At 45.1% G+C, this 27522-nt stretch overlaps 3 protein-coding genes and 1 long non-coding RNA gene across 4 annotated transcripts in view; 2 read left to right on the forward strand and 2 right to left on the reverse strand.

Moving 5' to 3' along the window:
- LOC103179303 (golgin subfamily A member 6-like protein 1) overlaps positions 1–21124 on the reverse strand; it is a 40483-nt gene extending 19359 nt beyond the window's left edge. Inside the window, exons 1-2 of the mRNA XM_007894523.2 lie at positions 21097–21124; positions 1178–1231 (exon numbers count right to left, since the gene is read on the reverse strand). Coding sequence (XP_007892714.2) covers positions 1178–1208 — 31 coding nt within the window. The 5' untranslated portion in view covers positions 1209–1231; positions 21097–21124. The remainder of the gene's footprint in view (positions 1–1177; positions 1232–21096) is intronic.
- Positions 2537–4325, forward strand: LOC103177405. Its single transcript, XR_487721.2, has 3 exons — positions 2537–2574; positions 3981–4099; positions 4219–4325. It is a non-coding gene; the product is annotated as an uncharacterized LOC103177405 (long non-coding RNA).
- kctd12b (potassium channel tetramerisation domain containing 12b) lies at positions 9784–10944 on the reverse strand. Its single transcript, XM_007891537.2, has one exon. It carries the CDS (start codon positions 10835–10837, stop codon positions 9917–9919), a length of 921 nt encoding a protein of 306 aa, XP_007889728.2. The 5' UTR covers positions 10838–10944; the 3' UTR covers positions 9784–9916.
- A 927-nt stretch (positions 21125–22051) lies between the features above and the next one.
- Positions 22052–27522, forward strand: part of LOC103177406 (exocyst complex component 1) — a 35569-nt gene continuing 30098 nt past the window's right edge. The window contains exons 1-3 of the mRNA XM_007891540.2: positions 22052–22189; positions 24497–24627; positions 25747–25906. Of these exons, the coding sequence (XP_007889731.1) occupies positions 22066–22189; positions 24497–24627; positions 25747–25906 (415 nt within the window). The 5' untranslated portion in view covers positions 22052–22065. The remainder of the gene's footprint in view (positions 22190–24496; positions 24628–25746; positions 25907–27522) is intronic.

The following is a 27522-nucleotide window of genomic DNA, read 5'->3' on the forward strand; positions in this document are numbered from 1 at the left end:
TTTATGGAAGGTTTCAGAGCATCTAGAATTGGGCCGATTCCTAAATTTTAGCCTTAAGTTTCAAACTGGTGTCCTGCAAGTTCTTTTGAGAACTGAAGAAAACCGACTTCAAAGGTAAGATTGATTTCAACAATTTCCCAAATTGTTCAGGTGGACACCACGGATTCCACGGCACTTCAAAACGAGCAACGAGTTTCTCTCGATATCTTGCCCAGCAATCTTCCAATTTAAAAATTGACTGCTCACTCCATAGCTGTTTGTGGAAATTTGCTGTGTACAAATTGGCTGCTGCATTTGTCTACAGATACCTTCACTACATTTTGCTGTAAACTGTGTGAAGCAGTTTGGCATGATAAGGTGCTATGTCAAATGCATGTATTATTTTTATGAAACGAGCAATGCAAGACCAAGCTGATTGTGCAAGTAAGCCAGGCATGCTTAAAAACAAATGCAGTCAAGCCAGCTTTGTGGAAATAAAACCCCATGACACTGTACTGTCTAGTCTGGCACAACCAACGTGTTGTTCAGGAGATAGAATAATATAGCGATTCTGAACTCAGCTGTTAAAATGGTTTAAATGTTTCTTTCCCTCTCCCCTACTCATGGCCCAGAACAGACAAGTATTGTGGGAGTTTGAGATCACTTAACCATCCGGATGATCTTCTGCCAACTCCAATAAATGTTTAAGCCTTGTTTAATTTCAATCTGACTTTATCTTTCCATTAGCCACGTAGTATTAAACCATTATTTTTAACTGTTTCTGACAATAATGCTCTATAAAGTAACCAAACTGGTAGCATACTTAATAGCTTAAAGACAGTAGCACAACAAAAGAGCACTACAGTATTTGAGGCCACAGAAGGAATTAGTGACTGGATTATTTTTGTAAAAACACCCCTTAAGTATTTCTAAAGCTAAACTAATCCCAGCTATGTGGCCAATCATATGCTGACCTATGCTTCTTTCCGGAGAATTTCTTGCTCAACTATTGTGAAAATCCATTTGCAAAGATTACAAAAACAGATTGCAATATAGCCAGAGAAACTATGACAAAGAGGATTGCTTTCAAACTTTCACCACAGCTCTTGTAGTCACAGGCTACAAAGCACATTGATTGTTTGCAGGCACCTGCTGTATATTAACGAGTAGGATCTGTTGTAATGTTGTGGTTGCTTACCTGTTCCAATCAGGTGATCAATGCTGTCCATCTGATTCACAGAGTTGGGACAACCTGTTTAGGAAAAAACAGTCAGAGCTTTACAGCTAATGGAAGCATTGCAAAGTACAGTTACAAACAGTAAAAAAAATGCAGCGTAATCAAAGGAGAAGCCATCACACCCAGCAAACAGTGTTGTAATTTCAAATTCCAAAGGCGCATTTCAGACTGCACCTCTTAAACATTATAGTAATTAACTTATGTAATTCAGTAAACCACACATTTGGATCTTTGGCTCAGATACAAGTGAAATTTTAACCCAAATACCATATTTCTGAATTCAAACCACACTTTGCAAAAACCTGTAACAATAATTCCTGAAACGCCAGTTTTCACTTTGTATCCAAATTTCTTTCTTTATTCAAACTTTTCTTCCTTACCGAATAATTGCTGCAGTAACTTGATATCACAAACTCTGCAGCTTGCTTGGCAGTTCGTTGCACACTATAACTCACCAAGCCAGTCAGGAACCTAGGTGTTTTGTTCAACCCTCAACTGTCTTTTCTCCCGCAAATTCAAGCCATGCCTTCCCTCACCTCCTTACATCGCCCGACTCCGCCACTACCTCACCTCTCAGGCCGCTGAAACTCTTGTTCATGCCTTCATCACCTCCAGGCTCAACTATGCAAACGCTCTGCTTGTCGGCCTTCCCAACTCCTCCCTCCACAGACTGCAGATAATCCAGAACTCTGCAGCCCGTGTCCTCTCCCGCATCAAACTCTGTGACCCCATCTCCCCCATTCTCGCCCGACTCCACTGGCTCCCTATCCTTCAGAGGATCCATTTCAAGATCCTGGTCAAGACCCTCCTCTTCAACCATGCCATCGGCCAACCCCCTTCCCGTCCCCTCCCTCCCTCCATCCCCAACCCCAGCTCAGGTCTGAAATGCTGTACTCTGTCCAGCGCCTTGGGACGTCCTCCTGACGTGAAAGGCGCTATACAAATGTAATCTTGTTGTTGTTGTTAATGGTTAAGTGATATCTATATTTCTATACGTATAATGCACTCCCTAGGCTCCCCAAGCCTTAGCTCTTGCCAACCTATACTTAACCGTCAGGAATTAAGTAAGCAGGGTGTGACCTTCCTAGGAATGAGTTCCTGTCCCATTCCAGTCAAGGGAATTTCAATGTGTAGGTGGCATGCATGAAACTCTCAGTCTGGTTTGGATCCTGTCTGAAGCATGGGTCTCTGCATGGGTCTGACACCTGGCTGGCACATGTGACTTGTGTGCAGTGCTCACATCAAAGCTACACGATGTGAGACGTTGGATGTTAACCAGGCATTGAGAACTGTGAACCTTTTTCTTTTCGCTTCGATTCTGTAGGGGAGTGGGACTAAGCAGATGACTCTTGTGTAGAGTGAGTATAATGGGCTTCTTCTGTGTTGAAACATTCTGTGGTTTTATGTCTAGATTCCACAAGTTATTTTTACTTTTCTGCAGTGAGGGATAGTGTTAAGCATTTGCAGGCAATACAATTTCACACTCTGAGGCTGTGAACTGCGAAATGCTCTATTTTAAAATGTCTGCGTGACCGATGATCATTTATTTAAGTGGTGTTTTTTAGGCAGGAGCCTGGAATTAACTTTATTTTAATCAAAACAACTGCTTTCAACTTCTATCTTTTTGTGATAAACTCATTTTTCAACATTAACAATGGGGTCTAGTTTGCAAAACGCAAAGATTACGCTTTGAGTTGAGCGTTCGTATATGTATTACACTACACAGATGACAATATATTCAACTGTAATACATACAGCAGATTGCAACGAAAATGAATTCAATTGATTGTGTTTCGAGTTCAAGATCTTCGCCCTCACCTTTAAGGCCATCCATGGCCTTGCCCCCTCCTACCTCTCTGACCTGCTGACTCCCTACCAACCTGCCCGCCCCTCCGTTCATCGGGCTTCGGTCTGCTCCATGTCTCCCGCCCGACCCGCCCTACCATCGGTGGCTGGGCTTTCAGCCTCCCTGCCTCCACACTCTGGAACTCCATCCCACGGTCCCTTCACCTCGCTTCCTCCCTTGCCTCCTTCAAGGCCGGTCTCAAGACCTTTCTCTTCGACTGTGCCTTTGGTCGCCCTTCCACCTCTCTGCCTTCCCTCACCCCTACACCACCCCTCCCTCATGCTCGGGCCCCGACACCTGACTGTTCAGTGCTTTGAGACGTCCTCCCAAAGTGAAAGGCACTCTATAAATGTAATTTTGTTGTTGTTGTTTATGACGCATTATTGAGCCACCTTGTGATATTACTGTAGTTTGTCATCTTGTCATCCTTGTAAAAATAGCTTAAAATTTCCCGTATTTGCTTTGTAACTTTCTACACAAGTGAAACTAGACAAACAGATTATTGGTTAAAGCAAATCGGAAGTGCCTTGTGATCAACTTCATCATGAAGAGACTTAAAATATCATGTACTCTATCTATTAAGCTTTGACAAAATTGATATTTAATTAGTATCCTCGTAGTTCTGTAATTCCAGTTAACCAGTTGAGATTGCTTGATGTCACTATTATAATACACTTTGGGGATGGAATCAGGATGCTGAATATCCACTGATATTTCAAACGCCTGTTAGAACATGCAATGTACAGCAATCTTTTTTCCCCTCTCTCCACAATTCAGTTCTGTTTCAACAGAAATTGCTTGTTCATTCAAATTTCAAATCTTTGCGTAGTTTTTCTGCTAATCTGTTGATCTGAATTACTCTCTCTTCTCAGACTGGAAACTGGAAGAAAGACGTTTTTGTTTCTTTTTGTGCAATAGGTTCCATCACAACAGCCCGGCATGATGGGAACAAGGGCAGATTCTTCACAAAATAGACTCATGTTTGCTGAAATTGCACTGGCACACCATTTTATTTTAATGATAGTTCAATGAAAATGGTGAGCTATCAACCAGACAATTTTGTGTTGTTTTTTCTTACTATTGGAAAAGTGTTTTGTTTAAAACCTCGTTGTGTCCTGGTGTCTAATGATATCTTTCTTTTGGTCTTTCACTTCAGGCACCATAAAATTAACCAGTGATTTAGAGAGAGGAATGGACAACCACAGAATGGAAAGAAAAAAATGGTAAAATAGGAATCAACCAAAAAGTATGTAACAGAACAATGTGGGAGTGTCAGTAAATTGAGCAAACATTTAATGCAGTTGAAATCCACAATCTTCAGTTCTAAAATACCCTAATTTGTCTCTATAATTACTGTAATGGAAGATGTTGACATAACGCTGGATAGAGATGCAAACAGGACAATGGAGAGATGACTGGAGAGGGAGCAGACATTTTCAGATAGAAGAAAGATGTTTTTTTTTGTGGAGTCCTGTAGCTTAGTGGTTAGAGCACTCGCCTCACAAGCGAGAGGACCTGGGTTTGATTCCCGGGCAGGGAGAAACGCTGGACAAGTTTTCCTTACTCCACACGCCTGTTTACCTAGCAGTAAGTGGAAACCCGGTTGTTAGTCGATCGGCGGATCGCTTTTCCGGGGTAATAATCCCTTCTAAAAATAAATAAGTAAAAATTAATAATAATTTGTTCACTCAATCTATGACTGTTTGTGGGACACTGCTGTGCGCAATTGGCTGAGCGTTTCACCCACAAAATGTACAGTCAATTCACTTTACAGTATATTCTGTGAAGCGATTTGAGCCGTCACAAAAACGTGATAAAGCACTATATCAAATGCAAGGATTATTATTATTATATATTACTCTAGTTCAAACGAAGACTGCAGGTGGTGCAAAAGGGCAGTTTTTCACATCGACAAAGATAAAGGCGTGAGATTAAGAAGTTTGTGATATGAAGCAAAATGAGGTATAAGAACATAGGCTCTGGTCTAACAATCCTGATTTCTTCCCTGCCAGTGGGCTAATTGAGAGCTGGTAAAAGACCAAAACAGTGGAACACATACAGCCATTTCACTCAGAAATTACCTTACTCTGAACAGAGTGGAGGGCAGACTGACATCGCCTAATTAACATTATGTAACCTCAGTTGCTTCACAACTGAGTAAGTGGTACATTTCCAAAACACTTGGCAAACGGCTGTGTTTGGAAACAAACCATGAAATCTACTATTAAATAAACAGAACCTTCAACTTGGGTCAGGGAAGAGTTTTATTGTCGATAGCCCGATATAAACAATATCCTTGAGATAGTTTTGTTTTAAAAATGATTTTAATGAAATAAAGGTACCATAAATCCATTCTCTTTCCGAGCTCATAACATGAGTCATAGATTCGAGAATGCAAGAAGCACTCTAGCAATCATCCCTTAACCTGCCTACATAAACTGAAAAAGGGATTGTCAGGATCAGTGCTTTCGAAAACTTGCAATATGCCCAATTTCAACATTCTTTTGGTTTGCGTTTTCCGTTTCTTTTATGTTTTTGTAAAGCGGACAACGCTGGCAACCACAGCGAGAATTGGCAATGGAGGAGTAACAACAAAAGTCTCAACAGCGATGGCCCAGGTGATGTTGACAGCTTTGTAGACACCCGTACCATAGTGGTTAGCGCACTTGCCTCACAAGCAAGAGGACTCTCGGATTCTCGGGCAGGGCGAAACCTTAGGCAAGTTTTCTTACTGTTTCCCTCGCAGTAAGTAGGATCGCTTTCCGGAGATAATAATCCCTCCAAAAAAATGTGGCCACTCAATCCATGACTGTTTGTGGGACACTGCTGTGCCCAATTGGCTGCCGCATTTCGCCCACAAGACATCTAGAAGACGTGAAAAGTGCTATATCAAATGCAAGGATTATTATTATTTATTATTATTATTTTCAACAACGTGATAGTGCAAAGATTATCATCATTATTATTAAGAAGACCTGTCACATTTGTTCCAGATACTAGAGCTACTACCCCACACAGTGCTGCCCATGGCCTGAGATACAGTTCATTTACATTCATGAGAGCTCAGAAAATCCCGTGGTCTTTGCCTTAAAACAACAATCTTAAATCATTAAGATCGTGCTGATTTTTGTAAAATTCATTAATTCAGTCTTAATTTGGAAGTCAGTGTAAAGGGCAGCCTCCAAAATAACACTCAATCTGAGAAATTTACAAAATTCTGCACCATCTTAAATTATAATGTAATGGCCTTAAGGCTACAACCATAAGAAATTCTGTGTAGGGTGGGGGGAGCAGGGGCAGGGGGGGGGTTCTGTTTATCAACAGAAGCTAGCTGCATTTGGTAACTTCTGCATAGTGGAGCCATAGGAACATAGTGACACGAGTAGGTCATTCAACCCCTCAAGCTTGTTCCACCAATCTATTTGATGATGGCTGATCTGTACCTCAACTCAATAACAAAAATCTATCGACAGAGCTCGAGGTGATGAGACTGTTTGAGGAAGAGCTCAATGGGGCACCAGAAGTAGCCTGTAAAGCTTTGCCATTGATATTCAGTACTGACATTTTATTCTGACTCACAATGTTATCAGCAACAGCTCTTATGCTCCTGACATTAAACAACATGGAGACTTTCACTGAGCTTGAATGTCTGAGGGAGTTGAGTTGCTGTATCGTTGAAATGATACAACTGTGAGAGCAACCTCGGTTAATGAGTAAAATTCTACTGATATTAATTCAGCTGTTTCACGCTATCCACGTGACAACTACCCCACATTGACTACTAATCATACCATTAGCAGTAAACCGTTACCCTATTAAAGATAGAAATAAAAAATAAACATTAACATAAACAAATCTTTGATATTATGAAGTGCGTGCTGTTGCCAACACTCCTTATTTTTTTTTAAAAGATCATTAAAAACATGTGAGTAAAAAGAATACGCTCCAAAGTCTAAATGTTTTTAATGAAATGAAATTGTTCTGGTGACTGGTTTCCCTCCCTAGCTAAATCCCCCCCACTGTGCAAAACATCTCTGGAAGATTGAATACCATGACAAATTCTCCGGTGTAAGAGGCTTTATACAGTCTGCAAAGGCTTACCAAAGAGAGGCAGTGTTTGAGGTGCTCAATTTCCTGCCCAGGAATGATTTGCTTTGAACTTTGCTATACCCAATCCCTTATCCTTCTGAGGCTGGGCAGGTTTGTGGTGATAATTCTCAATGAGTTGGAGGGACTAAACCATAAACTGGGCACAATTAAAATTAATCTTCCAAAGTGAAAGGGATGCACTATTTACTACATAACTGCACAACCTATTATTTTAAGTTGAAACAATTCTCTGAGTCCAGTACAGTATTCACATTCTTTTTCAAAATAATGTTTAAAGGGTAAGGATATACAGCTTTGTGGATTATATAGGATGCACCTCATCTGCAGTTATGCTGAAAACTGCTTGCAATATATAATACTATGTTCAGTCATACAACATTCAATGACACCATCCAATTCACTGAGAGTACGCTTGTGGTTACAATCCGCCATGCACAACTCTTATGCTGTCCTCTCCCTTATGTTATACTGAACAACATGGGTCTGACATGTAGAACGATACAATTAGGAAGCCATTTGCACTAAGTACTCCAAATGCTGCTCTATAAACAGATGGCCCATAGTAGGAACCTTCTTCCAAAAAAAGAAACACAGAGAGACAAAAGGGGGTTGGCGGAAACAGTTATAATTCTCCTTTAAACTTATGGATGCAATGTCAGTAACAGATTGTAAATTGCATCACAATTTGAAGCAGATCAGTGTTGCTCAGCTCAAGCAGAGCCTTTTAATGACAAAAATCATTAGAATTAATTTTTCCAAAGCAAGGAAGCTGAAATTTCCCTTCGACCAAAGCAATTTTTAAAAGCTTATCTGTTGTAAGTTTTTTTTTGGCCGGGGGGAGGTGAGGTAGTGATTAGGCTTTCACGATATCATCATTTGGTCATCGGTGGACGTATGAGAACGACACAAATACAATCAAAGCAATACCGAATTCTCTGATAAATTCACCCCCTTATCTATCATCAGACTATTTACCCATTTTTCCGATTTTGTTGCCAAGTATAAATCATAAATGTTGTTCAATCATTAAAAGCAGCTCCAATCATTCCCTGCTCTTAAGTCTCAAGACACTTTTACGGTGGAGATTAGAGTAATTCTTTTGCAGCAGGAAATGTCCTTTCCCATTGATGCAGCCAAAATTCTGAGATTGAAATAACTCTATACAAATTAAACTGTCAAGACTGTGCCATTGGTTCTAGACACAAAAATAGCTTTATTTTTTTAAACCATATCACATACGCATATCATAAGAGACATCAAAGTTTAACTGGAGGTGTCTGCACAATTGTTTAAGCAGAAACCCATGCAGTTTTATCCAAAATCGTACAACAGTAACTTCACTTGAAATTTGCGGGAGGGTTTTTTTTCTTTAAAGGCTACGCGTAATTTGGCAAACATTTAGAATAGGTTACAAACTGCATCTCATTAAAAACCCATTGCGCAGTATCGGTCATTCACTTCGTGGCTGTTTGTGAGGCATTGCTGTGCTCAGATTGGCTGCCGCAATGACCTACAAAGTACACAGTCACTACATTTTACAGTAAATCCCGTGAAGCGCTTTGAGAGTTCCCTCCCGACATGGAAGGCGCTGTATCAAATGCAAGGATTATTACGATTATTATTGTCCAAAAAAAAATGGCAATTTTTGTTTTGTTTGGAACGGCTGACCTGCTCAAAGAATCAAATTCTTTCACTGGCGATTATATCAAAAAAATAAACTGTGAGCTCCCTCCCTGGTTTCGCCAACAGCTGCCACATTCATGGTGTAGGATCATATACGCACTTATCTGCTTCGTAGAAACAAAGGTCTCTTCCCTGACTCAACTGCAAGAGAAACTTCAATGTTCTTGCCGTCGGATGCTCTCGTTCTCGACAGTTCCTTTGCAAAGAGCGATTGTGAATTCTTATACCTTTCTTTCGGATACGCCACTTAGAAGCTGTCAGAGGCATCAAAAAAGGACACCCAATGCCCACCAAAGGCAACGATAGATATTTTGAACAGACAGAGGAAAGAGGGGAAGGGGCTGGCTTCGAAATCGTTGGCGACGCATCGATTATAATTCAATAGGGATGCAAACAGTTGCTCGCACTCTATAACCCTTTAGCCGTGCTTTCTCGGTTTGCTCCCCCCTCAAAATGGAAAGGCCGACACCGCAAAGGGGGGCCCGTGAGGAATGTAAACAAAACGGTATTTGCAAAGTCCCACAAAATACAAAGTCGATTCAATCCACTTTACGGAATATCGTGTATGAAGCTCCTCGAGACGTCTCTCGACAACGTGATAAGGCCCTATATCGAACGCATGGATTATCATCATTATCATCATGAAGTCAGTCAAATATAGGGAAGGAGGGTGGAGAGGGAAGGGTGTCTATATGTATATATATACACACACACACATACAGTATAAAAAAAGTTTGTCCATCCCAATGGAACAGGAGGAGAGCTTGAGACTGGGGGGTGGGGGGTGGGGAGAGGCAGCAACGCTGGTCAAAGCTGGAAGGACAACCCAAGGTGGGGCTTTTGGAGGCATCGAGTTCTGATCTAAATCCTCTGGAGGCAGGAGGTCAGGAGATGGTCAGTTGGTTGGCTGGTGGTGGGGGGGTGGGGGGGGTAGGTTGGCAGGTGGGGTGGGAGAAGAAGCAACAGGCACGAGTTTTTGTGGGGGGGTTATCTTTGCAAGATTGGGTGGGGGTGGTGTTGGTGTTGGAGTGGTGGTGGGGGGGGGAGATGATGAGCCAGTTTCACTCACGGTAGAACACATATTCGGTGTAGCTGGTCCAGATCTTGTCGTCCGTCTGCTCGTGGGCGAAGGCGCAGGTGCCGGTGGAGTTGCAGGACAGCATGTGGAAGCCGGCCTCCGCCAGCTTGTCAAAGGCCTGCTCCAGGAAGGTGAACTTCAGGTAGTAGCGGCTGGTGTACCGCTCGGGGGGGCGGTCGGGGTCCCGGCTCTCGTTCAGCGTCTCGCCGAACACCTCCTTGGCCAGAGCCGTCTTCCCGCACACCATGATGCGAGCCACGCGCCGGAACTTGGCGTCGGTCTGGCTGTCCCGGCCCAGCGTGTAGGAGCCGCGGTAGCCGATGGTGATGAACCCGGCTCTCTTGTCGCCGGGGCTGGTGGCGGTGGCGGCGGCGGCGGTCGCGTTGGCAACCGTTGCGTTCGCGGCGGCGGCGGCGGCCGACGACGACGCGGAGGAGGCGGCGGTCAGGGTCCTCGGCGTGTCCGCGCAGGGGGAGCCCTCCTCGGGGTCGCTGGGGCAGGCGTCCTCGCTGACCGAGTTCTGTTTGCTCAGCCTCGGGCTCAGCGCCTTGACCAGCTCCGGGAGGGCGAAGTACTCGGCTTCCCGCTGCAGGCGGCTCCTCTCGGGGAAGCGGTCGGGCAGCACCACCCGCTGGTCCCGCATGTAATCCAGGATGTAGCGGAACAGAAAGCCGTCGCGGTCGATGAAGAAGCGGCCCTTACTGTCCCGGGCCAGACCCGCCGCGCTCGGACCCCCGAACATCTGCTCGGGCAGCGAGCCCGCCACGCTCAGCAGCGTCAGGTGCCGGGTGATGTACACCTGTCCGCCCACGTTCAACTCCACGATCTCCGGGAAAGGCGTCGGCTCTCCCGCCGCCGCCACCGCCGCCACCGCCGAGCTCACACCCGTGTCCGGCAGAGCCATCGCCCCTCAGCCGCCTCTCTGGGAGCCCAGAGGGAGCCTTCTTCGCTCCGTTGGCTTCTTACTCCCCTCTCTCCTCCTCTTCTCTCTCTCCTTTTCTCTCTCCCTCAGCCTCTCCTCCTCTCCTCTCTTATTTTCTCTCTCCTCTCTTCTCCCCCTCTCCTCTCTTTCTCTCTCCCTCTCTTCTTCCTCTCTCCCTCTTCTCCCCTCTTGCTCTCTCCTCTCTTCTTTCTTTCCTTCCCTCTCCCTCTCTCTGTTCCCTCTCTCCTAGCTTCTCGTCTGCCGCTGGGAGCCCAGTAGGTAAGGGAGGGTGTTGGGTTCTTATCTCCTTCTCCTCTTTCCCTTCTTCTTCTCTATTTGTCCTTTCTCTCTCCCTCTCTCTCCTATCTTTCTCTCACTCTGTCTCCCCTCTCTCTCCCCTTCTCCTCTATGTGTCACTAGGAGCCCAACCGGGAGTTCGCTTGTTGGATTCTTACCTCCTTCTCTTCTCTCCTTTTTTTAATTCTCTTTCTCTCTTCACTTCTCCCCTCTCTATTTCCTCTCTTTCTCCCCTCTCTCCACTTTCTCTCTCTCGCGGCCACTGGGAGTCCGAGAGGGATATCGCGTGTTGGCCTCTTACCTTCTCTCCTCTTCTCCCCTTACTCTATCTCTGCTTTCTTCGTCTCTCTCTCTCTCTCTCTCTATCGTCTCTCTTTCCACTTCTTTTTTTCTCGTTTATCACACCCTCTCCTCTCTTACACTTCTCCCCTCCCCTCTTTCTCAAATCTCTTACTCTCCTCTCTCTCGCCTGTGTCACTCCTCTTTCTCTCGCCTCTGTCACTCTCCTCTTTCTCTCGCCTCTATCACTCTCTCTCTCGCTTCCCTTTCCACGTTACTTTAAAGAGCAATTAAAGCGAGAGGCGCCCGCGTCCTTGACGTCAGTTTCAGCGGCGAGTAAAGCTCTCCTCCCCGGGTTCCTCCTGTACCTGTCAGTCCATCCATCACCTTCTGAGATCTTGCTTCACAGACATCCCTCCCCAGCCTCACCCCCTCCCCAGCCTCACCCCCTCCCGTTTCGTGTTATTTGCATTTCAAGTGACTGCAAAGCATGACCACGCCAAAGGAAACGTGTGCAAACCTTTAGCAACGCTGGAGATCCAAATGTCATTCTGTATATTGGATTTCCCCCGCACTTTTGCACATCTCTTGAACGTCTCTCGTCGTCATGTAATCAGGGAATTCAAACCCATAACCGTGCATCAAATCACGAGGTGAATGCCAATGCCAGTCTTGGGATCCTATAGGAACACAAGGCTGGTTGGTGTCAGTGGTTTCGACTCAAAAAAAATACCAAATAATCCTTGCTTTTGGTATAGCGGCTTATCACATCGTTGAAACACCACAAAGTATTATTATTATTATATATCATAAAGTGCTTCACAGGGTTTTGCTGTGAACCGTATTGGTTGACGGACGCAAAGTGAGCATTATCTACGAATCCCTATTTCAGCTCAAGGGGTAAAGATTCCACGTAGACCCGATAAACATAAGCTGTGCCTAATGCATTTTTTTAGACGTAAGTATACTCACAGCTGTTGACCCCATGTTAAATGCACAGTCCATCACGTTAAGGGTGATCTTTGATGCATATTATGAAATCTGTTGCAAATGTTTCCGGGATTTAGCATTTGTTGCTAATCTGCCCAGCTCTATTCAAGTGAAATCCGTGTCCACGTTGTATGTTGTTCGTTCCTCTTATTTAGGCGTTTTGATGTACTTTTCCCCTTCAAAATGCCAATTTCCAACCAAGTGAATAGCTGAACCCTCAAACATTTATTAACATACTTGAGGTGCTTGAATATGGCTCCGTGGCAAGTGATAGACATAACAGTAATATATTTACTACAAATGTTGACATCTCAAAAGTGCATATTTTATTGAATCGAAATGCTATATACATTAAACTAAAAATAATAATAATAAAACGCAAAATACTGCAGATGTTGGAAATCTGAAACAAAAGCAGAAGTCGCTGGAAACACTCAGCAGGTCAGGCAGCATCTATGGAGAAAGGAAAGTGAGTCAACATTTCGGGTCCACGACCCTTTGTCAGAATTCATAATAATAATCCTTGCATTTGATATAGTGCCTTATCACGTCATTGTGACATCTCAAAGCGTTTCTTGGAATATACTGTAAAGTGTAGTGACTGTATTTTGTGGGCGAAACACGGCAACCAATTGCACACAGCAGCGTCCCACAAACAGTCTTGGATTGAGTGACCAGATTTTTTATTTTTTATTTATTTTTTGGGAGAGCTTATTACCTCAGAAAGTGATTCACCATTTTAATAACTAAGTTTCTACTTACTGCTAGGTAAACAGATGCTTTGTGGTGTAAGGAAACTTGCCTTAGGTTTCACCCTGCCGGGGAATTGAAGTGAGTGCTCTATCCACTAAGCTACATTCAATTTATAACACACAAGGTAGCTAAATACCTTACCAATGTTTTCCGCCCTCAAGGTAATGTAGGCACAATGTTAAGAACTGCTCTCCTCCGCAGAAGCATCTAAGGGAATTATACCATCATGGCAAAGCTGCAATTGACAGAGGCTGTAGCTATGAAGCTGTTTAACTGAGCCTCAACAGTTAAATAAGGAACATGATAGACAGTTGACGACAAAATTAATTAAAACAAATTGATGTAAAATACAAGTGATTTCAAATATACAATGTCATTGTTTTTAATAAATATAGAATTAGACAATTATATGCCATTTAATTATGAAATTTCACATTTTCTCCCCAGTTTTAAGAGTATATCAGAAAATAAATTCAAATTATTCCAACATCTGCAAAGGGATATGTTTCCAATGATCAGGACGTGATGCGGCGGGGTTCAATCCAAATTCCAAATGAATCTAATTAAATGCTGTGGCATCATAAAGGATGAATAGGTGATTTTTCACACTTCATTTATATTCACACACAAATGGTGTTTGGATGTAGAATCACATTACTGTATATTTAAATAATTTGTTGATACAGAGCCCTCTAATGGTAGTGGGGAGTAAATGAATCATGTAAATCTTTTAGAGTAGGTGGCGTTAAGCAATTTTCATAAAAGAGGAGTACAAGAGTAGACTCAATGACAAGAGGAGTACATCCTCAGAGTGAAATACCCATATAAAACCAATTTGGTTTGCCTGGGGAATTTTCATTATCTCTGAAAGTGCACTTTTTGGTGTTAAAGACAGAGGTGGAAGGGAAAAGTCCTAAGAAAACACTTACGATTATGAACTGAAAACCTGTTTTATATTCATAAAACATTAAGGGTTTATTGTACTTATTGTCTACTAAGTAACTAACTACATATTCAAATACCAAAGTAATAGCTATCTTATGATATCATCCAGTTAATAGGTGTCACTCTGGCTCCGTTGGTGGCATGCTTGCCTCTGAGTCAAGAAGGTTGTGGGTTCAAGCTCCACGTTGGATTTTGAGCTCACAGCCTAGGGCCAGGTTGAGACTCTAATGCAGACCCGGGGGGAGCATTGCATTGTTGGGAAGTGCTATCCTTTGGATGAAATGTTAAATCAAGGTCCTGCCTGCCTGTTCAGGTGGACATTAAAGATTCCATTGCACTGATTTCAAAAGAGAAGGGAATTTGTCTGTGCCAAAAATCGTTGTTTGCCTACAAATACACAGTCACTACATTTTATATCCTGTGTAGGTAGCTGAGTCTTCTGATGATGTGATCAGGCGCTATAATTAAATGCAAGGATTATTATCGTAATAAAAATTCTTGCATTTAATATAGACCTAATGATGTCATTGAGATATCTCAAAACGCTTCACAGGATATACTGTATCGTGGACTGACTATATATTTTGTGGGTGAAAATAATGTTTCTGAGACTTTTTTTAAAAAAGGTTTATGTGGTTCTACACAAAATCATCTATACTAATAAATGCAAAATGTCTGCCTGTGTGTCCATCTCTCAAGAACGCAATAACCAATTGAGGTAGAGACATGATTTATACCTCATCGGAAAGGTCTTGCATGGAGGAGTAGCATTGGGCATATTTGTTTTTGAGATCTCCTATCATTGATGAGCTATGACCTAAACAAGCTCATCACACAGGAGTCCTCCCAATAGGAGGCCTCCCACAGGAGTCCTCCCAACCACGTGTCCTCCCACAGGAGTCCTCCTAAACAGGAGTCCTTCTAACAAGGAGTCCTCCCACTGAGTCTTCACACTCAGTCCTCCCAACAGGAGTCCTCCCAATAACACATTTTCTTAATCTTAAAGATGTCTAAGCGAAGATCAAGCCTTTCAAGGACAAATTAAAATGCCAAACCAAAGAGGGAAGGATGGTTAAATGAAACTGAAGAACAAAGAACAGCATAGTTGGACTTTGACAGAAAGGCATGCAGAGAAAAGCTAAAAGGATGGCAAAATGAGTTGCAGGCTCAAACAGCACGGCTAGACTTCAATGTTGAAAGGATTGCAAGAGCGCGGCAAAATTAGCTCTTCTATTGTTCATGAGCTATTGCCCTTTGATAGGATTTTCTAGCTTTCATGAGCTATGACCCAAACAAGCTCGTCGCACATGTATGGCAGTTTTGCTTAAGGTGTACACACAATGTTTATGGCATGTTAAATGGTTTGTGAGTGGTATCACTGAAATCTACATTCCATATTGGATCCTTTGGTTGCAAACATAGCTGCAACGGGTACAGCTAGTAACTTATGAATGAAATTCAATGAACATTTAATTAATATTAATTAATCAAGTTAATTGTTTATTGAATTACTGGCATAATACTTTTAATAAAGTTGTGGGATGGCCTATAATCGTTTTTTTGTTCTGCTTTTACCTTTTTTTAATCATTGTACTGTACTTCCCAGTAACACTTACACAAATATATCAGAATGGGAATGAATTGGGCCCCAACATCCTCAATAAACATTGTATTCAAAATCTTCATATGGAGCACAGATTTCAGTTCTGTGTTAGGTTAGAAAAAAAGGAAATAAACATACATATAGTGCAATTTTATTCTCATATTTATGTTCTTTCTCTTGCGCAGATTGGCTTGATACAAAGGTTTTGTTTAATCAACCAGGTATCTGGCACACTCAGAAACCAATCACAACATTAACAATATGCAAACAAGATTAAGAATTCCATATAGGTTTACCACTACTTAGGGAGATACAAGAAACACTTTGATTATTTGAATTAGTTTTGTGAAATGCATGAACTGATATACTCGAAAGCAACAACTATATTTCTGCTGAAACCAATACAAATTTTACTGTCCGGTTATGTATATTTTCAAACAGAAGTGGTATTAATTTCAGATAGAATAAAAATAATGGAAATGTCAGGAGAAGTGCATATGTGAAGGAACACAGCAAAGAGCACTTGTATAAATAATAAAGTATAAAAAGCTCTTATTGATGTTAAGGATTATTTACAGCGTAAAAATTGGCAACTAGTGGAAGAAAACCTCAAGTTTTGAATATTTAAAAATATAAGACTGAATAAATGAAAGGACAGATCCTCTGAAAGTCATAATGCCAGCAGAATAATGTAAAAACTAACTAAACTGATTTAAAAATACATCCAGTCAGTGAATGTCCTTTATCCTTTATGTTCCTTATCCTATCTCCTTCCCCTCCTCTGTCTGTCCCCTGCAGGTGGTGTTTCCCAGATTGGGTAACCTGGACAACACAATGAGTGCCCGGACCACTCTCCCTCCTCTGCGCTGCCTCTAGTCCCTGCAGTCTCCACGTCTGCGGGCTGACTGTGCCCCGCTAACCGCCTGCCTCAAGTTTTGGCATGTGCATTTTGACTGCCGCCCCCAATCCAAGCTGTCCTTCCCCAAAAATGCCCCCATCCCTGCAACTCTCCCGCTCTGTCCTCTCTCAGTCCTCCTCATCTATCCCCACTTGACCGTCCCGCAGCCTCCCTCTGCTCCATCCTGGGAATCCTTTGACGGGCCAACCATGGCACTCAGCGTTGCTCTATCCCCTTACTCCTCTGGCTCATTCCCTCATTCGAGCACCTTACACTTTACCATCCCTCCAATCTTACCCTCAAAATTCTACTGATTTACCGCCCCCCCCAAAACCTCCCCCACCTTCATCTCTGACGTCTCCACCCTTTTAGCTTCCCTCTGCACCTCAGGCTCTGGCAGCATCAACCTCCATGATTGCACACTTCAACTCACCAAGACAGTCAGGAACCTAGGTGTCCTGTTCAACCCTCAACTGTCTTTTCTTCCTCACATCCAAGCCATGACCCGCTCTGCCTTCCCTCACCTCCGTAACTTCGCCCGACTCCACCACCACCTCAACCCTCCGGCCGCTGAAACTCTTGTTCATGCTTTCATCACCTCCAGGCTCGACTATGCAAATGCCCTGCTTGTCGGCCTTCCCAACTCCCCCCTCCACAGGCTGCAGAAAATCCAGAACTCTGCAACCTGTGTCCTCTCCCGCACCAAACTCCGTGACCCCATCTCCCCCATACTCGCCCAACTCCATTGTCTCCCTATCCTTCAGAGAATCCAGTTCAAGACCCTGGTCCTCACCTACAAAGCCCTCCATGGCCCCACCCCACCTTACTTCTGTGACCTCCTAACCCCCTACCAGCCCGCCCACTCCCTCCACTCAGTTGGCTCCAACCTGCTCCCGTCCCCCAACCCACCGGCCCCACCATTGGCGGGAGAGCCTTCAGCTACTCTGCCCCCAACCTCTGGAATTCCATCCCCCAAACACTCTACCTCGCCACCTCCTTAGCCTCCTTCAAGTCCCACCTCAAGACCCTCCTCTTCAACCATGCCACCCCTCCCCTCCCTTCTCCCTCCCTGACCCAGCTCGGGTCTGAAATGCTGTACCCTGTCCAGCGCCTTGGAACGTCCTCCCAACGTGAAAGGCACTATACAAATGTAATCTTGTTGTTGTTGAACGCCTCCTCATCCTCAACGACTTCAACCTTCACTTCACCCCCTCCTGCTTCATCTCCTCGGACTTCTCTCTCCTCTCACAACCTCTTCCTCCACATCCCAGATTCAGGGCCACACACTCGACCTGGTGATTACCCAGGCTCAGTGTCTCGGATATCACAATCACAGACAAAGCCATCTCTGATTACCATTTCATCTCCTTTAACATCTCAATCCCTCTCCCCACTGCCACCAAACCCACATCCATCTCCTACCGTCCCAGGAAAAAAATCTCCCCATAATCCCTCTTGGCTACCATGGAGTCATCTGAACTCCTCCCACTCTGGCCTACCTCCCGCACTGATTAATCCTCCTCGTTCACTCTCCTCCACAACTCCCACTCCATCACTCGTGATGCCCTTTGTCCCCCCTCACCTCCCAAACTGCCTCCTACTCACGAACCTCATCCTGGTACACCAGCCACCTCCACTCCAAGTGTCCGGTGCGGGCTGCCAAACGCACCTGGTTCAAGCGTGATCTAACGGTCCACCAGCAGACCTGGCTGGACCACATCAAAATGTACACTCCAGCAACAACAACAACTTGGATTTATACAGCGTCCTCCATGCCGGACAGCGTCTCAGAGCACTTTACAGTAATGGATCCCAGGACCAAGCCAGGGGGAGAGGGAGGAAGGTGACCAAAGGCACGGTCAAAAAGAATGGTCTTCAGCAGAGACTTGAAAATGGGAAGGGAGGGAGCGAGATGAAAGGAGTGAAGAAGGCAGTTCCAGCGCATTACAGCATAGTGGCTGAAGGTACGGCCGCCGAGGGTGGAGTGGAGGACTTGGGGACGAGGAAGCCAGACCAGCAGGCACCAGCAGGCCTGAAGGGCCTGGAGATCCGCCAAAAAGCACACTCAGTACCAGTGGCCTGACTGCGGGGCTACAGGAGCTCACCAACTCCTGCCTCTCATGGCCCAGCACCACATATAGACAGACCCAGAGAGAGAGACACAAACACTCACAGACACAGGTACACACGGAGACAAATACCCAGAGAGAGACCCACACTCACAAATAGAGAGAGACACACTCAGACACAAAGAGACATAGAGACACTCACAAACACATACAGACAATCCGAAACAGCGGGGCCTCCGAGTGGAGTGAAGCCCATTTCCCGCTTGCGCACCACTGCGCATGCTCGTCCGGAGCCGCTCCGCCCACAATGACGTCAGGTAAATAGCCGGCAGAGGCGGCGGTTGCTTCTACTCGGTCCGCTTCTCGCTTTGCTGACCGCTAAAGGTCGTTCCCCTCAGGTCCGTGTCACCATCTTGTTCAGGGTGTCTTTTGCGGGACGTATTGGTGTTTGGTCTCTGGCAGGTCCGTCGCGCTGCATGGCTTCTAGCCACTCCGCCCAATTGCGGCCGCATTTATCTATTGGCCCAGCTCATGACCAAAGGCAGACCCAAACAGATAGCTTTTAAGAGTTTGAAGGCAGGGGAAGAAGGCAATGGGATTCAGGGAACTTCTTCATTACAGAGGGGTGGAGTCAGAGATCTGCACAGAGAATAACCTCAGAAGACTTACTCAACCAGTCATAAATTACCACAGTGGGTACAATGTTTACCATTCTGTTTTATGTTACATTTGCAGGAATGGAGGCGGGAGGCTTTGATGCCTTTGATTTTCTGTTTGCTATTAAATTAAACTTTTGAAGGCTTAGGAGAGTGTCCAAGGATTTTCCACCCTTTAAATTAGGCAACTGATACCAGAGGCGTATATTCCACCTCCCCTTGATGAAGTAACACTCAAAGCCGACGTATTTTTCCGTGCAAAACAAAAATATCAAATGACAACTGGGACATTGTTGTTTCTGCAGACAGGCAAATCTTGAATCGGCATTTACATTTTACTTTGATCTCAAGTGAAGATTGACAGTGTCTGCCCACTAACGTTTAGCTATATTTATTCAATGCTGATTGATTCTTTTAATGGTGTTATTAAACATGTTTGGGGTACTTTCAGTATTTGAAACCCTAGTGGGGTTGTTGTAAGGAGTGCTCCTGTCGAATTCTGTATTCATCTCAATCCTTTAGGAGATCAAGGTTGTCTTCTTATGTTGTATTTAATAATACTCCTTATAAATACAACCTGAACAGGTAGACAAGACCTCAGTTTAATTTATCATCCGAAAGACAGCACCTCTGAAAACCCAGTTCCCTTCCTAAACAGCAGTGTTGACAGAGTGTCTGTGAAGACCAACCTGGGCAACTAGACCTACATGTGAATTTAAAAAGATAAATGGATAAATTCCCAGTCTGACCAAATGCTGGTGGATATTTGCGAGGTCAAAAGCACAGTACAGCCACTGCAATGCACTTGCTAACTGTGCAAACCTGCTGTGCAGTAGATCTGGATTTTGCATTAATCTGCATTAAACAGGCAAGTGTCAGGGAGCAAAATATGGCCAGAAGATGGGGCTAAGAGGTTATGAAATGCTTTTCAAAGAAGATGGGTGGAGTGCTATGATCATGGAAAATAGAAGAGCGAAAAACAAAGTTTGACTGAAAAAATCAGAAGGCTATTCAAGGAATGTGGTGGAAGGGAACTTTTAAAAAGACATTTTATTTAAGGAAAGCAGGTAGCAAGCGTGCATGGAAGAACCAAGCAATTGTGTAAATTTACTCCATTTTTTTGGTTAGCCGGGTGTCTGACACACTTGGAAGCTCATCACCATGCTTAAAAGTTTCCAAACCAGACTGGTAGTTCTACAGATGTACAATACAATACAAAGTTGCATTTGTATAGTGCCTTTCACATCAGGAGAACGTCCCAAGGTGCTGATACGTAGGTCTGCACGTGGAAATATACCGGGGATGGAACGGTACAGTTTCCCAGAAGGGGCGCGCTTTGCTTACCTAATTCTGAATAGTATTTGGTGCAGGCTGGCAAGGCCGCCAAAGGTTTGGGGGCTCCAGTGTGCGCCGTTGGGGAACTGCACCTCACCTTGGAGTCAGCTCAGCCCTGAGGAGCTTACCTCCCCCTTTCCCCAACCAGAACAGTCATCAGTTTGACATGAGATAATAACAATACTCCTTGAATTTGATATAACACTTTTCGCGTCTTCTCGACGTCTCAAAGCGCCTCACAGAATACACTGTGAAGTGAATTGACGGCATTTTTTTTTGGGGCGTGGGCGGAACTTTTGCGTGCGCCATTCAAAGCGGATTCCAAGCCCTCGACGTATAATACGCGCGTTGTGTTCACGAAACCCCCGGGGTAACGCCACCCAACAGCGGTTATATCCCCAAACCGCTAACAGTACCTGATCGGATATCCCACAGGCATCTTCCTCGGGCAGGAATTCTTCAATCCGAGTTCTTCAAGGCACTCCTTGTTTGGGCGCCGCAACGCTTCCAAGTCAAGCCTGCTTTCCCACCATTTTTGTTTTTGGCACCACTTTAAAGCTGACCAACACGGTCCAGCAAGGCTAACAACAACAACAACTTGCATTTACACAGCGCTCCTCACACGGGGTAGCGTCCCAGAGAGCTCGATGGTGGCGGGGTACGACGACGAGCCGGGGTGGGGGGGGTGGGGGGGTGGAGGTGACCATAGGCGCGGTCGAATAGGAAGGTCTTCAGGTGCGACTTGAAGATGGGGAAGGAAGGGGCGAGGCGGAGGGATAGAGGGAAGAGTGTGGAATTGTGGCAATGGGAGGAGAGGAGGCAGCGACCCTCCCAACCGCCGCTCCATTCAAATTTTTTTTAAAAAAAAACCGTTATCTGGGCGGGGCCTGGAGGCGGGAGGCGCACCCCCTGATGCACGCGCGCTCCCTACGCGCTGTCACTCACCGCGTGCAGCCAATCAGGAGCTGCCGTGCTGCCGAGGCGGGAAGGCGGCCGCACGCGCAGCCCTTTCCCTCGCGCTTCCGCTGGCGGTTGGGGCGGTTGGAAGCTGAGGCGACGGGGCCGCGGTGGGGGGGGGGGAGAGACAGTTCCTCTTTCGGGTGCTAATTAGCGAGCTTGTCAGAACCGAGCCACATCTGCAGACACTTCCCCCTCACACCCTCCCCTCCCCTCCCTCCCTCCCCTGAAGAGAAACAAATAACGGGTGCCTTTTCGCTGTCATTGCGAGCTGGTGAAGTGCGGCGTCAGTCAGACAAACAGACATCGGAGGTTCTTCTCTCATACTCTCCCCAAGGGGCGGAGGGTGTGCGAGGAAAGAGCAAAGCGACCTCTTTTCTTTTCCGTCGTCGTTATTCCCCGCCCACCCACCACCTCATTCGTCGCCAATGATCGCCATCAGGAACCAGCTGCAAAAGGATGTCTTCACCCCGCAGGAGGAGAGGCTGCTGGGCTTGCTGTTCGTCTGGAAAGCGGGCAAGAAGAGGAAGAACTGCATCCTCTGCGCCGCAGGTGCGTGGGTGATGGGGTGGGGGGTGATGGGGTGGGGGGGGTTTCTTTGACCCAAGGAATCCCAATCCGTTTCTTTCCTTCCGCAGCCCCATCACAAAACACCAGCTCCCCAAAAAGGGGACCCCCCCCCCCCCCGATACGTGGTCCGTCGCTTCCTTTGGGTTCAAAATTCCCCCGAGGTCCACCGAAACGCCAGCCCCCGATAATTATGCGTCTCCTGTGGGTTGGCGGCGAAGTGCCTGAGTTAGGTTTGTTGGTGCTTTTGATGCTGTAGAAGAAAAGGTCTTCGAATGGAATTGGGTGGGGTGGGTGGGTGGGGGGGGAGGGGCGTTTTGCAGGTTTAATTTAAAACAATTTTTTTTAAAAAAATCAAATTAGGCACCTGCCCCAAAAGCTGTTTTTTTCCCCCTCCCCACCACTACCAACAACAACAAGATTACATTTGTATAGCGCCTTTCAGGTCGGGAAGACGTCCCAAGGCGCTGGACAGAGTACACCATTTCAGACTCCAGTTGGGGTCGGGGTGGGGGGGAGAAGGGAGGGGAAGGGGGATGGCCGATGGCATGGTTGAAGACCAGGATCTTGAAGGAGGCAAAGTACTAAGTACACCACAGTACAAACAACAACAACAAACACTCCCAATCTTGGCTTGAACCCACCCCCAAACTGGTAGCATTGGTGACCGCCAAACCTTTTTGGATCAAGTCAAGAGTTTGCATCAAATAGTAATAATAATGATCCGTGCATTTGATATAGCGCCTTATCACATCATTGAGACATCTCAAAGTCATTCGCCTGCCCCTCTCCACCCTCTCTGGGGACCCAGGAGGCCCTCTGCCCTGCCTTTATACAACTGTCAATGCTCTCCCTCTCTCTCTCTTTGAGGGAAGGCACCTACCGCACTTTTTCTTCTTCAATGCATTCCGGGTCTCCGGAGCAACCAAGGCACTAACTGAGGTGGAGGGTGAATGACTTGTTCCAAACTGAAGTTAGCCAAAAAGCTTGGCGGTGACCGATGTTGCCATTTGGAAGCAGAGTGGGAAGGGAGCATTTTTCACCACAGGAGGTGTTTTAGCCAATATGTTTTAAAAGTATCCTATTATTCTGGAGCTATGTACCATCTGTAGCAAAATTACTCCCAGCCTTTGCTAATGTCACTTCAAATCGGTATGGTACAGAAGCTATTTATCCCTTATTTTATTTATCTTTTGCCTTCCTGTGGGGAAGTGATTGACTGCATATCAAGACAGATTTTTAAAAAAACAATAAACTCTACATTGCTGGTGTCCACTACTACTAATCTGTATTTCATTAGAGTGTATTGAGCTGGATAATGATGGTAGTCATACATCTGCAGAACTGGCATATGCAGGTCAGCAATTTTCCTATTTATTTCCTTTTCTTCACTCCATTGCGAGATGGGATGAAGAAGGGTTGGATATGTGTGAGTTGAAAGTGGTTCTGATGAGGTTGATTATGAACAATGTGCAAACCATTTCCAATAACCTGGAATTTTTACATCTTTAAATAGAATGCCTTTTTTTTTAAAAAAAGGAAACATTTTACTTTTTGGTAGTTTGGTGCCACATTTTAAATGTAAGGAGGTGGGGGATGAAAAAATCTATGTACTTAACAACAACTACAGCAACGACAAGGTTACATTTGTGTAGCGCCTTTCACGTCGGGAGGACATCCCAAGGCCCAGGACACAGTATACAGCATTTCAGACCCAAGCTGGGGTCGGAGGAGGGGGGTGACTGATGGCATGGTCGAAGAGGAAGGTTTTGAGGCAGGACTTGAAGGATGCTAAGGAGGGGGTGAGGTGGAGTGAATTCCAGAGGTTGGGGACAGAGTGGCTGAAGGCTTTCCCGCCAATGGTGGGCGGATGAGTCAGGGGACATGGAACAGGCCGGAGTCGGCTGTGTGGAGGGAGCGGGCGGGTTGGTATGGGGTTAGGAGGTCGCAGAGGTAGGGTGTGGCGAGAGCATGGAGGGCTTTGTAGGTGAGGACCAGGGTCTTGAACTGGATCCTCCTGAAGGATACGGAGCCAATGGAGTCAGGCGAGTATGGGGGAGATGGGGTCATGGAGTTTGATGCGGGAGAGGACACGGGCTGCAGAGTTCTTGATTATCTGCAGCCTGTGGAAGAAGGCGCTGGGAAGGCCGATAAGCAGAGCGTTGTGTATAATTGTGCACCTTTGCTTTAACAGCCTTAATAGTTCAAGTTTGAATAGTTGATGTGGTTTCTTCATTCCTAGCAGCAGGGTAGTATAAAAGTGACTGATTGTATGTTTACCTTCTTGTGCAGTATCAACAGATCGTCCATATCAAACCTCCCTTGTGAAATTTAAAAAAGCAGATAAAGGAAGTGTGTACAAACAAGTGACATGGTGGTCATTCGAGGACCTGCTGCTGGTTGATGGGAAGAACCCCAATAAGGTATGAGAAGATCTTTTAGAATAAATCATCAAGTTGAAATGAAGTAGAAGGAAACCCCCGTTTAGTGCTGTCTCATTTATGGCATTGGTTGCACTATGAACCCATACTAACTGGAAACACAGTGACCTGGCTTCCAGCGCAGACTAGCCAGCTTCCTGTGCTAAATAAATGACTACTGTCTGGGTTGTCAGTTACAATAACAACACTTTCTGTGTGCTGCACTGTTTGTTATGCACAGGAAGCGACATTGGCAATTTGCTAATAATGTAGATTCTGAAATGTGTTTTTTCTGAAGTTACTGTATTTAAGGCATTTTAACAAGAAATCAGAATGTATTCAAAGGATCAAAGTGAAGAATAAGAATGTTGTAAATAGAGCGGAACACATGACTATTTATGAGCTTTATTTTTTAAATTATGCCCCAAGCCCAAACAAATTAATAGATGACAGAATGACACTGGCATTATTTTGTGCAGTCGGATGTAAATGATGGGAATCATGGTAGTCTCCAAGGTAGGAACGTGGCCATCCAGTATTTGTGGCATGAGCACTAGGAGGAAAATGTCAGCGAGAGGAAGAATTTCAAGATCAGGTAAAGAATCAGGCTAGCAGTTGAATTCTGTAATCTAAATGTATAATAAATAATAATTTATATTTTATAAAAGAAGACATAGATTTAAAAAAGCAAAATTGGAAAGTGTAAAAAGCATTAGCCGAAACTATCAGGTGGGGGAAAGAAAGGATAAAGGGAAGACTTTTTTACGATCAAATGCAAATTAACAGTAAAGAAATAATCAATTTCTATTTGATCTTATCTTTATTGACATATCAAATCTGAGGAATCATGTGTCTGCCTGTAACCCATATCTGTTATCAGCAAGAATTAAGATTGAAAACATGAGCGTGACATTTAAAAAGTTTGAACAGGGTAAATATTTCTCTCGACCCTCAAGATTGCTGTGTGCAATTGGCTGCCGTATTTCACCCACATAATACAGTGAATCCGTTTTACAGTATATCCTATGAACAGTTTTGAGGCAACTCAATGATGTGATAAGGTGCTATTTCAAATGCAAGGACTATTATTATTGTCATCATAAATGCACTTTTTTCATGTAGGAAGCCCCAGAATTTGACCTGCAGTTTGACAAGGTGTATAGATGGATTGCCAGTAGCTCAGGAGAAAAGAATGCTTTCATGTCCTGCCTCTTGAAGCTCAACCGACGTTATCTGCACAACAGGATTAAGTTTGTAAATATTAGCGCTCATATTTTGGAAGGTAAGAAATTGCATATCTTTCAATATCGACATTCTTACTTCAAACATGAAAGTATGCAGTCTTGTCTTCCAGTAATTTAAATTTAAATCTGATTCCAATAAAGGGCATTCACAGTAAGTTCTTCCTGAGACAACCCCTGTTATCCTTTCTCTAAAAATGAGGTTATTGCACTCTGTTGTAGAAATATTAATTAATTAATAATCCTTGCATTTAACTGTGTTTTACTTTTGTCAACAACAACAAGATTACATTTATAGAGCGCCTTTCACATCGGGAGGACGTCCCAAGCCGGTGGACAGTTGGGTCGGGACCCGAGCAGGGGGGAAATGGTCAGGGTGAGGGGAGGGAAGGGAGGGAGCGAGGAGGGGTTAGAGAGTCAAGAGGGGAGCTGAAGTCACGGTTGAAGAGAAAGGTCTTGAGACTGGCCTTGAAGGAGGAAAGGGAGGAAGCGGCGAAGGCACTGGGGGATGGAGTTCCAGAGCCTCGGGGCTGAGAGGCTGAAAGCCCGGCCAACGATGGTAGGGCGGTTAGGGCGGGGGATGTGGAGCAGACTGGAGCCAGAGGAACGGAGGGTACGGGCAGGTACGTGGGGGGATAGTAGGTCGGAGAGGTAGGAGGGAGCAAGGCCGTGAATGGCCTTGTAGATGAGGATGAGGATCTTGAATTCGATCCTCTGGGGGATGGGGAGCCAGTGGAGGCGAGCGAGGGTGGGAGTTATGTGGTCGCGAAGCCTGGTGCGGGACAGTACACGAGTTGCAGAGTTCTGAATGACCTGCAGCTTGTGGAGGGAGGGCTGGGAAGGCCGACGAGGAGAGAGTTCCTGTAGTCCAGCCTTGAGGTGATAGAGGCGTGGACCAGTGTTTCAGCAGCGTGAGGGGTGAGGTAGTGCCGTAGTCTGGCGATGTTCCAGAGGTGGTGGAAGGCGGTGCCAGCTGTGGCGTGGATGTGGGGAAGAAAGGACAGCTCAGGGTCGAACAGAACACTGAGGTTCCTGATGGCTTTGAGAGGTGGAGAGTGCAGCCTTGGATGCTGACGCTGTCAGTGCCTGAGGTGCGGAGGCGCTGACATGAGCCAATCAGGAGGGCCTCAGTTTTGCGCACATTGAGCTGAAGAAAGTTGTCTCTCGTCCAGGACTCGATGTCAGACAGGCAGGCTGTCAGGACATCGGTGGTCGTGGAGTTGAGGGTAGAGGAGGAAAGGTAGAGTTGGGTGTCATCCGCATACATGTGGAAGTTAACCCCATGTCTGCGGATGATGTCACCAAGGGGGAGCATATAGAGGGTGAAGAGGAGGGGACCGAGGACAGAGCCCTGAGGGACACTGCACGAGACAGTCAACAGCCAACTATGCTTTTTTTGGCAGGTGAAGTTCAGTTTTACATTAAATTTACCCACAGTGATCTGGCTAACTTGTTTTATTTGACATTAAGAATTGCAGAAAAGATGTCTGGATTTGCCTTCCCTTGATGTACACATAATTTAATTTATCATAATTTCAGTATTTACTAGATAATTGTCATATTTGATCAATCTTTATTTTTGTTTTGTTCTTCCTCCCAGGCATTGCTGGCCAGAATTGGTAAACTCTTAATTGGTATTAAACTGGTTCCTCTTGTC

The sequence above is a fragment of the Callorhinchus milii genome, unplaced genomic scaffold (genome assembly GCF_018977255.1).
Source record: "Callorhinchus milii isolate IMCB2004 unplaced genomic scaffold, IMCB_Cmil_1.0 Scaffold15, whole genome shotgun sequence".
NCBI lineage: Eukaryota > Metazoa > Chordata > Chondrichthyes > Chimaeriformes > Callorhinchidae > Callorhinchus > Callorhinchus milii.

Coding starts and splice junctions, on each gene's coding strand:
- kctd12b (XM_007891537.2), bottom strand. CDS start 10,837: ATGGCTCTGCCGGACACGGGTGTGAGCTCGGCGGTGGCGGCGGTGGCG.